The sequence below is a fragment of the Cervus elaphus genome, chromosome 12 (assembly GCF_910594005.1).
Source record: "Cervus elaphus chromosome 12, mCerEla1.1, whole genome shotgun sequence".
NCBI classification, from domain to species: Eukaryota; Metazoa; Chordata; class Mammalia; order Artiodactyla; family Cervidae; genus Cervus; species Cervus elaphus.
Window position 1 is genome coordinate 32,905,633 of NC_057826.1, and position 15,705 is coordinate 32,921,337.

The window sequence follows — 15,705 nt, forward strand, 5'->3', positions numbered from 1 at the left end:
AGATAAGGGCCAAGGATTACTCAAAAGATAAATTCTTTGAAGCACAAAGTGAATTATTTTAAGGCATACAAAAAACGCCCGAATTGGGACTTCCCTGCCAGTCCATGAGATGGTTGGATGGCATCAATGACTCCATGGACATGAGCTTAAGCAAGCTCCGGGAGTTGATGATGGGTAGGGAAGCCTGGCCTGCTGCAGTCCATGGGGTCACAAAGAGTCAGACATGACTAACTGACTGAACTGAATTGCCAGTCCATTGGTTAAGACTCTGTGCTTCTACACAGGGAGTGCAGGTTCGACCCCTGGTTGGGGAGCTAAGATCTCACAAGCCTAGTGGTATGGCAAAAACAAACAAAAGCAAAACTTCAAATGTCTTTACTCTCCATCTAAGTGGTATTTTAGATCATGGAATTTTACATATACTCCACAGAGCTTGCTCAAACTCTTGTCCATGGAGTCATTGATGCCATCCAAGATTGTACAAAGTAGCTCTAGGATCTCTTTTAGTGGAAAATACACAGATAGTTTACAAGCACCACTTGAACCCTTGTTTGTAATGCCCTGAAACTATACATTACTCATGCTGAGATTCTTGTTCAAAGGTTTAACAACCACTGCATTCAGATCAAGCTATTTCACTTTGAAAATTAGTAGAAGGTAAAGATAAAACAAAGCCCTAGTATCTAAATATCCCAAATGTCTCTGGCTGGAAAGCTACTTCTCATAAAAATAACCAAGTATTACCTATAGTTAGAATATATTTGGCAAGTTACAAGAAGAATTGCTGAAAGCCATTCCAGATACTGAAGCCCGTTGGTGTTGAGCATTCGGTTACTCTCAGATACAAGGGCAGCCAAACCGATGCCAGCAAGGACAGCCACCACCGCATTGCTCTGCATCCAGAATCGTTCCACCTGTGAACGAGGCATGGGAACAGTGCATCCAACTGACTGTTTTATGTAATCGATCAGGTATTTATATATTTTAAAATATATATTGCATGCATATAGTTGCTTATGCCTGTGTCATTTATGTCTTCTTAACTGACTTCCCCAACTCAACTCCATGTCACTTGATTTTTCCATTTTCAAGCATTCTTCCTTCCCTGTTTGACATGTGGATCTCCCTTTTTGAATCCACACAGTCTTTTCTATACTGCACACTTAATCTTGAATTCTTTATCCTAATGTGCAAAGTTGAAGAGGTGGAGAGATGCTTTTGCTTAACTCCTGATGTTTCCTTCTGTGAGAAGCCCCACCAGTATAACACTCTTTCCCCTCACTTATTTCTTCTGGAAGGACTGTAGGGACTGAGCTGACTGGAGAGTCTGGGGGTTGGGCCCCCAGGCCTCTCCTCTTTCTTCTTCTTTCTCTTGGAAGTGAGTCGCCCACAGGAAGTACTTGTCCAGGGGCAGACTCTGGGGTGAGGTGAACTGGGGAGGGAAGAGGCCCGTCCAGAGCAGCACTGCTAATGACTGGACTGTTCAGGGATACAGGATGAGGAGGCTCCCTTGCCCACAGATATTAACCACATTCTCCAACCCCATCGTTATTGGTAACAAAGGTGATTCTCCCACCCAATGTACTGGTTTATCTTGTTCTCAACTGATTCAGAACTCAGGTACCCAAATAAGGTATTATTCATCAGGTCTCTTGGAAATACACACACACACACACACACACACACACACACAGAGTTGGTTTCGGCTACTATCTACATTTACATAGTTTGTGTTATAAGGAAAAGAAATACTCTAATCTCAGATATCATAGTCAGGGAAAATTGAAATATACTTCCTGTTTTGTACAGGTGTGGACTGGTGCGGTAAGAAAATAAGGGAATATGTTGGTAGAGACCGTAAGTACAACCCATATTTCTTTGCTATTTAAAAAAATTCCAGAAGAAATGTGAAAAAGAAAGTGAAAGTGTCAGTTACTCAGTGGTGTCTGACTCTTTGCGATCCCATGGACTGTAGCCCACCAGACTCCTCTGTCCATGGGATTCTCCAAGCAAGAATTCTGGAGTGGGTTGCCATGCCCTCCCCGGGGGATCCTCCTGACCCGGGGACTGAGCCCGTGTCTCCTGCACTGCAGGCAGATTCTTTACCAGCTGAGCCACCGGGGAGGCTCAACCCCCTAAAACTTTACATTTAAATACAATTTCCAACTCCTCATCCTTCAGCGTGTAAAAAATCATTGAAAACACCATAATTAAACCAGAAAGGGATATTCGTAAGACAGTCTTATTAGAAACCTAAACTTCAGGATACTGCTCAGTAGCCATAGCCATTGTATAACCAAATACTACCAACATCCCCCTCTAAAAAAATTAAACACACCATTAATCCTAAAAAAGAACCACCAAAATTCAATACAATACCACAACCAACACCACCTCTTACAATCAACATGAGCCTCCGATAAATAGGTGAAGGTTTTGAAGAAAATCCCACAAAACCAATCACAAAAATAGTACTTAAATATGATGGATGTTATCATTATTCTTACATGGAATTTACCACAAGTAACGATATGAAAAATCATCATTGTTATTCAACTATAAGAATACTAATGACCAACATTCAGAAATCATACCCACTAATAAAAATCATCAACAATGCATTCATTGATCTCCCCATACCATCAAACATTTTCATCAAGCTATTTTAAAAAATTCCAGAAGAAATGTAGTGGTTCCTATTAACATATCTGCAAGCACACACATAAAATGACTAACTTAAATCTACCTTACATTTATTTTTCTGTTTAACTATTGTGTTAATGAAACTATGCTTCCCCACCCCCCAAAAGAGGCCTTAGCCTTACTTATTCAACAATTTAATTTTGATTTGTGACCATGTATACACAATATCAGGGCTTCACTGATAGCTCAGTTGGTAAAGAATCCGCCTGCAACGCAGGAGACCCTGATTCAATTCCTGGGTCACGAATATGCCCTGGAAAAGTGACAGGCTACCCACTCCAGTATTCTTGGGCTTTCCTTGTGGCTCACCTGGTAAAGAATCCACCTATAACGCTGGAGATCTGGGTTCGATCCCTGGGTTGGGAGGATTCCCTGGAGAAGAGAAAGGCTACCCACTCCAACATTCCAAAGAGTTGGTCATGACTGAGTGACTTTCACTTCACTTCCCTTCATGTACAATTTTAATTATTTCTGAGACAGCTTGCCCTTCTACAATATTCATGAAAGACAGATTTGTACATTCTTCACGAACTTTCTGGTCAAAGGAAATATCTAGGCAAAACTTACCACACCCATGAAAAGCGGTTTTGAAATATCTAAATTTGCCCTCCAGGCAAAGAACAATGAATAAACGCAAAACATTCCAGTAAAAAGCCATACTAATGATGGGCTCTGTCTGTCCCTATAAAAAAATTAAAATATGTCCAAAATTACTTATGTGACATGAATATTAATAATATTACAGTTATAAGCTATAGGAAAAATATTTGGAACTAAAAACCTTTCCATTTTTAAATAGGAACAAAGAATGACCTTAGGCTTAAAAACGTGAGTTGGAATAGATAACCAAAACATAGTAACAAGCCACATTGCATTACCTATTATAAGCATAACTTGGAACTATGCAGCAAAAAATATGAAATTAAAATCTGCAGAAGAAATATAAATTACTAATCCTATTAAATTTAAGCTTATGGCAACCCACTCCAGTGTTCTTGCCTGGAGAATCCCATGGACGGAAGAGCCTGGTAGACTCCAGTCCATGGGGTCACAAAGAGTCGGACACGACTGAGCGACTTCACTTTCACACATATGCAAAACAAAAGAATAATTTCATGCATCAAAATAATAAAAATTTAAAAATGACAAATCTCAATGCTGGTGAGAATGAAGTTTTATGAGCATGTATGTTAGTACAATGTTCAAGAAAAATTAATTTGATAATATATCAATATATCAAGAGCCTTAAAAAATATTCACATTCATTGACCCAGTAATTTGATATGTGGGCATAAATCTTTAAGTAAGAATCAGAAATACTGAATAAGAATTAATCCATAATAATGCCTTGGTATTTATTTACAGTAGTGGAAAAAGTGGAAGCAATCTAAGACTCTTAAATAGGAAAACATTTAAATTAATTGTCCCAGGTTTTAGAATCGACTATTATACAGAAATTTAAATGATTCTAAGTATTTCTTATGGTATGGAAAAATGCTCACTATAATGTTAAGGGTAAAGGAAATAAAACAATAAGTATATACGCAAATATACATTTATATAAGAATATACTCAATAGACTAGAAAGTCAGTGAACAAGAAATTAACAGAGGTTAATAGTGTGATATTTTTTAGGTTTCCTTTTATCATCAGAGGTTACTTTTATCTTCAGTGGAGTTCAAATAATTGCTTGGTTCTTTTGCAAAGCAACAATAATGATTGACTGTGGAGAGAGTAAGAGATCCAGCCAGAAGTTTAAGACATCAGATGGCTCACCTAGTTAGATTATTAATCAATCTTTCAAAGTCATTAATTTATAATCAGACAAAAACCTAGCAAAAAAGCAATATATATTTGCCTTTACAGAACTGGTCACAGTCATTTATTTGGAATATAAAATACTACTGGCAGTGTTCTATATAATGGCATCAGTTCAGTTCAGTTGCTGAGTCATGTCTGACTCTTTGTGACCCCATGAACCGCAGCACGCCAGGCCTCCCTGTCCATCCTCAACTCCCAGAGTCTACCCAAACCCATGTCCATTGAGTTGGTAATGCCATCCAACCATCTCATCCTCTGTCGTCCCATTCTCCTCCTGCCCTCAATCTTTCCCAGCATCAGGGTCTTTTCAAATGAGTCAGCTCTTCGCATGAGTTTCAAATGAGTTTCAGCTTCAACATCAGTCCTTACAATGAACACCCAGATCTGATCTCCTTTAGGATGGACTGGTTGGATCTCCTTGCAGTCCAAGGGACTCTCAAGAGTCTTCTCCAACACCGCAGTTCAAAAGCATCAATTCTTCGGCGCTCAGCTTTCTTTATAGTCCAACACTCACATCCACACATGACTCCTGGAAAAACCATAGCCTTGACTAGATGGGCCTTTGATGACAAAGTAATGTCTCTGCTTTTTAATATGCTCTCTATGTTGGTCATAACTTTCCTTCCAAGGAGTGTCTTTTAATTTCATGGCTGCAGTCACCATCTGCAGTGATTTTGGAGCCCCCCAAAATAAAGTCAGCCACTGTTTCCCCATCTATTTGCCATAATGATATAGTGACTATATTAATTCAATTAATGAACATGGAAAAAATAACAGAAAAAGGAATTACTTTACTCACTTTCTTGTTAAACATATATTTGCCCAAACTGCAAGGGCTTGAATGTTGAATGAGAGTTGGGTCCTCATATTTGTCACTTGAGAACTGTAAAAGACAATTTAATTTATTATTGGCAGAAAACAAATTTGCTAGTTCTAAATAAAGCATTCTTTACAGACTATACCTGATTATGCAGTAAATAATTTTAAGCCTGGGAGTCAGATTTTAAAATTATTTTGTGTTCTTTTAAATTTGGGAGAAAAAGCACAAGAAAGAGCTAAACATTTCTAAGATGTTTTTCAGTTGTAACACTGAATTACCAACTTATACTATTTGAGCTAAGAACAGATAATTATTTGGTATTTTTGATATTGGTATACTATACTGATATTATACACCAATTTGTATCCCAGATTAGTTTGATAAGAAGTCATGTGAAACTGAAAACAAAATAATTCAAATAATTTTCTGGAGATCCAATCATGGAGAAAAAAGGAAAGAGAATTGATCTTCAACCATCCTTTTCTAGGTTATCTCCTTCTTAAAAGTCTTCCTTTTTTTCTGTATTATTTGGTACAAAAAATGTTTAAGCAATCTCCAAGAAATGTATTTTCCCCCTATAATTAAATTGTTTCATTAACTAATAAACATTTTCCAAGTATTATCTGAGTTTTCAAATAGCTCTAGCAATCTCCAATTTTTAATAAAAAAATGACTCTAAACACTATCTCAAAGAACTTTCTTCTCCATACTGGCAATTTTATTGGAAAAAATGTAATGCCATAATTATGGAAACCACACAATGTGTATTTTACTAATGTAGACTCATCTACTATGAGAAGATAGCTTTACTCATTTTCAAATACACTTGAAAAATTGGTTCCAGCATGAGGCCCATTTCAAACCATTCTTCAAAAGGAATGAAGTCAGTCTCAAAATCAATTTGTAGAGATCTGTTGCTTAAATGTAAGCTTTAAAACATGGTCACTGCCTAGGGTTAGATTAAATAATTTCCAGTATGTAATCCAACAGGATTGCAATTTAAAGATATGCATGGAGAAAGAATGCAATTTGCTTGACTGGAAAAGGGTAGATGATTAGATTCTATCATATTCAAGAATTTTCTAGTAGGTTAATTATGAGCTGCCTTTCTTAACACTCCTGTCTACCTGAAACAATTAAAGACTAGAAATTCTCTCCCTCAGAGAGTGCTAGGATTATTTCCCCATTCCACATATGATTTCATTGGAACAAACAGTGTGGGTGTGCGTGGGCATCACTTTTATCAAGTCTTTTTTTCTGAGTATGTGACCTAACTGCTATTAATTCAATGAAAAGGAGACCTTTGAGTTCCCCCATAGATGATTTTTACATGCAGCTAAGGAAAATTAGAGATGTATGGTCTAGGATTACTCTTGAGGCGTCTCTGGAGTTCATGTGGGGTTTGTTAAGACAAAATATATCAATGATCCTGAACGTGATGACAGTTTTGGAAAGTAGGTAGAAAACAGTAGGCCAGGAGTCTTGGCATGGAGAAAAGCCCCAAAGGAGAAGCCTACAGACACTGATAAAGTTGTCTTTATCTTTAAAAGGGGAACTGAGCTTCTTGCTACCTTCTCCCCAACAGAAAAGAAAAAGGAGCCACAAGTCTTTATCAGACATAAACAGAAATATTTAAAGTCAATTGTAAGAATCTTAAAAGGTTGTACAAGAATAAATGGTGGCAGGGAGGTATTTTCAAGATATAGTATGAAATGAAAAACAGCAGGCTAACAAAACAGAGTGTATATTATGATTCCATTTTTAAAAACAAGCAAAAATATTAATAATATTGGAAGGATGTAGACAAGAATGTTAATGGATTAAGAACAGTAGTTATCTCTGCATGCTGGAATTATAGGTAATTTTAATTTTCTTGGTTTTCTTACCTGTATTTTCTAAATTTTCTATAACAATTATGTATCATTTATTTAGAGTAGAAAGAAAGTAATTTAGAACTTCCCTGGAGGCACAGAGGATAAGAATCTGCTTGCCAGTGCAGGGGACACAGGTTTGATCCCTGGTCTGGGAAGATTTCCCACATCCTGGAGCAACTAAGCCCAAGCACCACACTACTGAGCCCAAGCTCTAGAGCCCACAAGCCACAACTACTGAGCCCATGAGTTGCAACTACTGAAGCCTGTGCACCTAGAGCCTGTTTTCTGCAACAAGAGAAGCTAATGCAATGAAAAGCCCGTGCACCACAATGAAGAGTAGCCTTCACTCACTAAAACTAGAGAAAGCTCACACAAAGCAATGAACACAGCGCAGTCAAAAAATTTAATGAAAGTAATTTAAAAAGAAAAGAAAAAAGTATGGAAGGAAGCAAGAAAATTAGCAAATGAACAAGATAGAAACTGTGAGAATATGTGAGCTACCTCACATATAGATTTAAAATATTTTCCCCATATTTTTAAAAGTTTTCAAGTTGTCCTGTGAATTCCATATTAATACTGAGGAGATCACTTTAGTGTTAGGTAAACCTATTCATACTTAATTTTATATTGAAATACTGTAAGAATATTACAAAATTGTTATAGATAATTTTCAGTTATCTTAATCTGCACAGGTTTTAAAGCAAATATTAACCCATTTTTCAAAGAAAACTGAGAGATAATATAGATGAAAATATATTAAGCTGGTTCTAGTAAGGCTGGATGTTTAAAAATGTGTAAGTCAAAAACAGAGCTTAAGGACAGCTTAAAGGAAGTATTAAAACATTAAATCAATTAATATTTGAAGAATTAAATGAATATTGTTGTTCAGTTATTCAGTTATGTCTGACTGTTTGTGACCCCACGGACTGTAGCACACCAGGGTTCCCTGTCCTTCACCAACTCCTGGAGTTTGCTCAAACTCATGTTTACTGAGTTGGTGATGCCATCCAACCATCTTATCCTCTTTCATCCCCTTCTCCTTCTGCCTTCAATCTTTCCCAGCATCAGGGTCTTTTCCAAATAGGGTCTTTTCCAATGAGTTGGCTCTTTGCATCAGGTGGCCAAAGTATTCGAGTTTCAGCTTCAGCATCAATCCTTCCAATGAATATTCACGACTGATTTCCTTTAGGATTGACTGGTTTGTCTGTTTGCAGTCTAAGGGACTGTCGAGTCTTTTCCAGCACCACAATTTAAAAGCATCAATTCTTCAGTGCTCAGCCTTTTATGGTCCAACTCTCACATCCATACACGACTATTGGAAAACCATCAGTTCAGTTCAGTCGCTCATTCATATCCGACTCTGTGATCCCATGTATTGCAGCATGCCAGGCTTCCCTGTCCATCACCAACTCCTGGAGCTTGCTCAAACTCATGTCCATCGAGTCGGTGATGCCATCCAACCATCTCAGCCTCTGTCATCCCCTTCTCCTCCTGCCTTCAATCTTTCCCAGCATCAGAGTCTTTTCCAATGAGTCAGTTCTTTGCATCGGGTGACCAAAGTATTGGAGCTTCAGCTTCAACATCAGTCCTTCCAATGAACACCAAGAACTGATCTCCTGTAGGATGGGCTGGCTGGATCTCCTTGCAGTCCAAGGGACTCTCAAGAGTCTTCTCCAACACCACAGTTCAAAAGCATCAATTCTTTGCCGCTCAGCTTTCTTTATGATCCAACTCTCACATCCATACATGACTACTAGAAAAACCACAACTTTGACTAGACAGACCTTTGTCAGCAAAGTAATGTCTCTGCTTTTTAGTATTCTGTCTAGGTTGGTTATAGCTTTTCTTCGAAGGAGTAAGCGTCTTCTAATTTCATGGCTGCAGTCACCAAATGCAGTGATTTTGGAGCCCCCCAAAATAAAGTCTCTCACTGTTTCCATTGTTTCCCCATCTATTTGCCATGAAGTGATGGGACTAGATGCCATGATCTCAGTTTTTTTAGTTAGCTTTTTTAATGTTGAGTTTTAAGTCAGTTTTTTCACTTTCATCAAGAGGCTCTTTAGTTCTTTGCTTTCTGCCATAAGGGTGATGTCATCTGCGTATCTGAGGTTATTGATATTTCTCCCAGCAATCTTGATTCCAGCTTGTGCTTTGTCCAGCCCAGCATTTCACATGATGCAGTTTGCATATAAATTAAATAAGCAGGGTGACAATATACAGCCTTGATGTACTCCTTTCCCAGTCTGGAACCAGTCTTTTTTTCAATGTCCAGTTCTAACTGTTGCTCCTTGACCTGCACACAGATTTCTCAGGAGGCAGGTCAGGTGTCTGGTAATTCCATCTCTTTCAGAATTTTCCAGAGTTTACTGTGATACACACAGTCAAAGGCTCTGGCATAGTCAATAAAGCAGAAATAGATGTTTTTCTGGAACTCTCTTGCTTTTTCTATGATCCAGGGGATGTTGGCAATTTGATCTCTGGTTCCTCTGTCTTTTCTAAATCCAGCTTGAACATCTGGAAATTCACGGTTTATATACTGTTGAAGCCTGGCTTGAAGAATTTTGAGCATTACTTTGCTAGCGTGTGAGATGAGTGCAATTGTGTGGTGGTTTGAACATTCGTGGGCATTGCTTTTCTTTGGGAGTGGAATGAAAACTGACCTTTTCCAGTCCTGTGGCCACTGCTGAGTTTTCCAAATTTGCTGGCAACATGAGTGCAGCATTTTAACAGCATCATCTTTTAGGATTTGAAACAGCTCCACTCTAATTCCATCACCTCCACTAATTTTGTTTATAGTGATGCTTCTTAAGGCCCAGTTGACTTCGCATTCAAGAATGTCTGGCTCTAGGTGAGTGATCACACCATCGTGGTTATCTGGGTCATGAAGAACTTTTTTGTATAGTTCTTCTGTGTATTCTTGCCACCTCTTCTTAATATCTTCTGTTTCTGTTAGGCGGCCCCTACCATTTCTGTCCTTTATTGTGCCTATTATTGCATGAAATAAAAACCATAGCTTTGGCTAGATGGACTTTTCTAGGCAAAAGCAAAGTAGTGTCTGTGCTTTTTAATATGCTGTCTAGGTTTGTTATTTCTTTTCTTCCAAGGAGCAAGTGTCTTTTAATTTCATGGCTGCAGTCACTGTCTACAGTGATTTTGGAGCCCAAGAAAATAGTCTCTCACTGCTCCCATTGTTTCCCCATCTATTTGCCATGAAGTGGTGAGACTGGATGCCATGATCTTTGTTTTCTGAATGTTGAGTTTTAAGCCAGTTTTTTCACCTTCATCAAGAGGCTCTTTAATTCCTCTTTGCTTTCTGTCATAAGGGTGGTATCATCTGCATATCTGATGTTATTGCTATTTCTCCCCTCAATATAGTTCAAAGCAAAATAACAAGAAAATGATTGTTTAAATTGTGCTAAATGCAATGTTCTAAAATGTCTCCAAAAGCAAGAAGATATAAACAAAGAAAAAGTTATTTATAAAGCCACAATATATTGGGTAATTTTGTATCCAACTGAAAGTTGAAACATTTTCATTTTATAGATTCTATTTAGTCTCCTAATAGTCTTGTTCACTGCTGTATTTAATGCTCATTTCAAGCTTTATGTTATTGATGGGATGCTAGAATATTTGACATTATACACAAAAACTGTTAACCACAGAGGTGAGAACTACTTCTCAGATGTACTCCTTCACAAAGAGATAAACTCAGAAATCCCTAAGATCATTTAAAGGAACTAATATAGAGTTCATTTAAAAATAGTTTAAAATATTTCATACTCACAGCAATATTTCAGACATACTGGATCCTATTTCAGATTTGGCCTGAACATAAAAGAGAAAAGTTTATTTGCACAAGTGTTAAACTGAAACTTGGAAGGCTATTGTATTTTAACTATCCTGATTTAAAAGATACATGTTTTAAATATATGATTCAACTCCTCTTCATTCAAAGTGTTTATTTCAGAGTCTTATTGGATTTTTTAAGAGAAGTCAGTGAAAACTAAACACAGACATCCCTTAGGAATCATTTCAGAAATAATAATTGGCTAAAAATCAGTTAAACTCTTCCAGCAGGAATGATTAACACATTAATGAATTAACAGACTTTACACTTTCATTACAAAGTCTCTTTAAGCTCTTTTTTGGGCACTTTGATTAGAGCTCATTATCACCTGCCTATAATTTCACAATTATGTGTGAATTATACACATTTTCAAATCTGCAATGGCCCTCAAGCGATATTTCAATGGAATAACCAATGTAAGTAAACCAGAGTATAAATTTAAAGCACCAAACCTTCTCAGTCAAAGAATAATAACTATCTTTTTATTAAATGATTTTATTAGGAAATATCTCTTATATATAAAAACATATATAATCTATATTTAGGCAATAAAGAGTTTTAAAAAATCTATAGACTCACCATTTATTGAAGAAATAGAACTGCACAACTACTATATTTCACAGAGCCCTTGAAAGGGGCTTTCTTATCCCCTAGTGGTAACTATTACCTTGAACTCTGTGTTAGTTATTACCCTATGTTCTAAAACTATATAGTTTTATTACCTTTTATGTATTATTGAGTAACAGATTAGTTTTTGCATGATTTAAAATTTTGTATAAATGGTATTCTTTAATATTGTAGTCATCTGAGATTTGCCTAATTCAAGTAAGACACAAAAAGCACAAATCATGAAAGAAAAATCAGATATAACTGCCTATTTAAAAATAAAACCATCTGTATATCCTTTCACTTTTCAATAACCATTACTCACAAACACATTTAGTGTTTTACCCTAAACTATGTCTTAGGGAAAGCAAAGTCTTTTGAAATTCTCTGGAACATACTGTTTCCATTGAGTGAGATCATATTTTATGAAGCATTAACATATTTAGGTCTCCCACTAAATACTAACATGAACACTGTTCATCAAATATTTGAAAAAAAAAAGAAAGAAATATTTTGGTCAAGGTATATTAAAATTTCTGAAGTGTTTTACCTCTAATTGTTTCCAAATATTTTTAATCATAGACCAAGGGCCCAAAATGATACCCGATGATAAAAAGACTGAAAAGCTTCAGCTCCTGGGAGCAGAGTCTTTTGACTGCTTGTTATCTTGAAAAATATATTCAGGATACACAAAAGGATGATGTCAGATTAAGTGATTCAGTTTTCTCGAACTCCTGTGAAAGGCTACAGTCCAAGGGGCAAGTCTGCTAGATAAATAACGAAAGAAAATTCCACATGCTGTCATTGATAAACACTGTTTTTTTTTTCCCCACTCATGGTCCAGGCAGAACACTGAAGTTTTGCCACTTATTTCCTTAAAAGTGTTTGAAATATAAATTTACCAGACTGAATGTTCCATATTCTTCCCTGAGAAAATGTGTCAAAAATCCTAGCAATGTGGTCTGGTCTCCCCAGGTCCAACGAGCTTGATTGAGGTAGGATGAGACAGGCAGGTAGATGTAGGGCAGCAGGCCAGCAGAGAAGCACAGACTCAACTTCAACAGGGAGCCTGGGGAGAGCTCCTGCATTAGAGCAGACGGAGTCACATGTATCACAATGTCTATTTGAGTCAGATTCGTCCCGGAACTTCAAGAACATATCGAGGAAAACATCAAATATGTTTACTCAGAGCTGATCTCTCAATTTATATCAAGTCACCATGGAAGACGATGTTAAACCTTCTGATTACTGTGGATTACTAGGAAATTGCATCAGCCTGAACTCCTTTGCATGGCAAGTGAAATCTGAGTGAAGCAAATAATATTAGCAAAGACATGATTTTCATGTTTATTGCATCCTCTACATTTAAAACCATGTCATGACATGCAGCATCGCACAGCTGAGACTACCCACTTGGAAGTGATTACAGTGTTGATTATGGTGTTTGACCGTTTTCAAAACTGCCCAAGATATTGTTCTAACACTGATTCACTTCATTATCATCATCAGGAGTAGGCTTTAACTATATACTATATTATGACTGCACATTAATAATATATTCTTTCTTGTAGAAACCCCTTGTAGGGTTTTGAACACTTCATGGAAATCCTTAGCACAAATGAAGGTAGTTTTTAAGTAACACTCAAGTTCATCCAAATGCTGGTTTTTTTTTCTCAAGTTACATAGGAAAGAAGGAAATGTGTTGTTGTATGCAACAATCTTGCCTCAAACAGAATATATTTCTCATCTGCAAGTTTCTTCTTTGCTTTTTTCTTTTTTGGCCGTGTCATGTGGCATGTGATTTTAGTTCCCCCACCAAGGATCGAGCCTTGAAGTAATTGAAGCATGCAGTTTTAACCACTGTACTACCAGGGAAGTCCTGCTTCTGCACATTTCTAAAGCCAAGGGAAACTCTGCCAAATTTTTACAAAGATTGAGTCCAAAAGAATTCTATGGTTGCTTTAGTAATTGGAAATGTCATCTCTTACAAATATCGTGACTGGAAATTGCCAATTTTTTCTTTACGAAAAAGGGAAATTCATAGGTGACAATGAATATGAGAACCAAGATTTGCATTCACCAGAAGTAGGAAAGTAGTTGACTTACACTGGCATTTTCAAATAAACATTCTTAGTTTAAAATGGAATGTTTTTATTACAGTACCGATTTTGTTTGACATTTCTAAAGTGGTAATGAGATTCATATAAAATGATGGGATGAAAAAAATGGAAGAAATAACTAATTGAAGAATATGCCTTTGCTATTCTTAAAAGTAGCTTTAAAGAAAGTAAATGTTTAGATTTTAGCAGTTTCTGCACAAATACATGTAACTCCATGGCTGATTCATGTCAATGTATGACAAAACCCACTGAAATGTTGTGAAGTAATTAGCCTCCAACTAATAAAAAAAAAAAAATTAAAAAATAAAAAAGTTCAGTTTAGAATGGCAAGACATAGTTGCTGCAGATTTTTCCTTCTGTGTGGGACATAGAGAAACAAACACAGGAGAACTATTTCAGAGAGTGCAGGAGAGTGGCTCTGAGTCCTAGCTGCATGCACACTGGAGTCAACTAGGGAACTTTTAAAACTATCATTCCCAGGGCCTCACACCCAAACAAATAAATCAGAATTATGTTAGGGTAGTGAGAGCACACAAAGGCACACAGACACACAAACACCTATTTACTTTCTTAAATCTTTCCAGATAATTTAAGTGAGCAGTTGGGGTTGCAACCAACTAATTTCCTTCTCTGCCTTAGATCACCTGAGCAGTCAGATCCAATTCCCTATCACTTCACTGGTAGATCTTATTTTTTAGACTCTGCTCTTTAAAAAATAAAAATAAAAGGTGCTTTGAAGAGTCACACTTTCCCAAGTTTCATCATTCATCAGAAGTTGATCTAAGTACAGGGTTGATCTAAAGTTGATCTAAAACAGGATCTCAGACCAGGTTCCTAACTTGTCAGCTCTGGGTCTTGTATGTTTTACATGAGAATATGGCTCTCCCTTCAAAGACTTAAAACAAAAGATCTGCTTTTTAAGTTCATGCCAGAGAATGTATCTCTCTGATATCTAGCCACACCTTCTTTGATATCAGAAGCCTGGCTAAGAGTGACGCCATCAAGATGGCAACATAAGTAATCCCAACTTAAGTCCTTCCCACAAAACACCATCAACAACTACCTGTAGACAAGATACTGTTGTGAAAATCCTAGACACTGTGGTTGAGGCTGAAGTCCTGGACCACACAGACTGAGAAGGACTGCACTCGAGGTTTTGAGGGGCACTCTGGCCATATCACTCCTCCCCTAGGCCAGCACAGCGCTGCATCAGAGGACTCCCCTTGGGGTACACTTTTTCCAGTGGGAAAAGAGACCCCAGGGTGGAAATCCAGATCCCCAGGCATTGCAGGATGCTCCCCAGGAGACTCACTCAGTTCTCACTCACAGGGGCCACTGTGGCGGGGTGGGGGGGAGTGGATCTTTGGGGCTCAACCACTGGGGATCAGACAGACATGGAGAAGGGAAGCAGGGCTTACAGTGACGGGTCTCCAGTCTTGGGAGAACACATTCCTGCTTGCAGCGGTGCCAGGGCAGAGGTTTCAGCCAGCAGCTCTGCGCATCTACAGAGCCGAGCCAGTGGCTGATCCTACTCTAAAATAATTGTGATTTAATTGATGTGGGGCATATATTAACATGATGAAAGTCACATATGACAAGGCCACAGCTAACATAATACTCAATGGTGACAGACTGAACGCTTCTCCTCTAAGATCAGGAATAAGACAAGGGTGCCCACTTTCACCTCTCACGTTCAACATAGTACTGGAAGTCTTATTCAGGGTAATTAGGCCAAAAAAAAGAAAAGGAATCCAAACTAGAAAGGAAGTGAAATCGTCTCTGCAAATGACATGACCGTAAATAGGAAATCCTAAAGATTCTATCAAAAAGCTGTAAAACCTAATAAATTTAGGAAAGTTACAGGATACAAAATTAGTTGTATTTCTATATACTAACAATGAACTATCTGAAAAA

General features: G+C 37.4%; 1 protein-coding gene across 1 annotated transcript in view; it reads right to left on the bottom strand.

Moving 5' to 3' along the window:
* Positions 1-15,705, bottom strand: part of TMEM260 (transmembrane protein 260) — a 71,187-nt gene that overhangs the window by 20,189 nt on the left and 35,293 nt on the right. Inside the window, 5 exon segments of the mRNA XM_043919751.1 lie at positions 745-914; positions 3,271-3,385; positions 5,324-5,407; positions 11,003-11,043; positions 12,574-12,753. Coding sequence (XP_043775686.1) covers positions 745-914; positions 3,271-3,385; positions 5,324-5,407; positions 11,003-11,043; positions 12,574-12,753 — 590 coding nt within the window.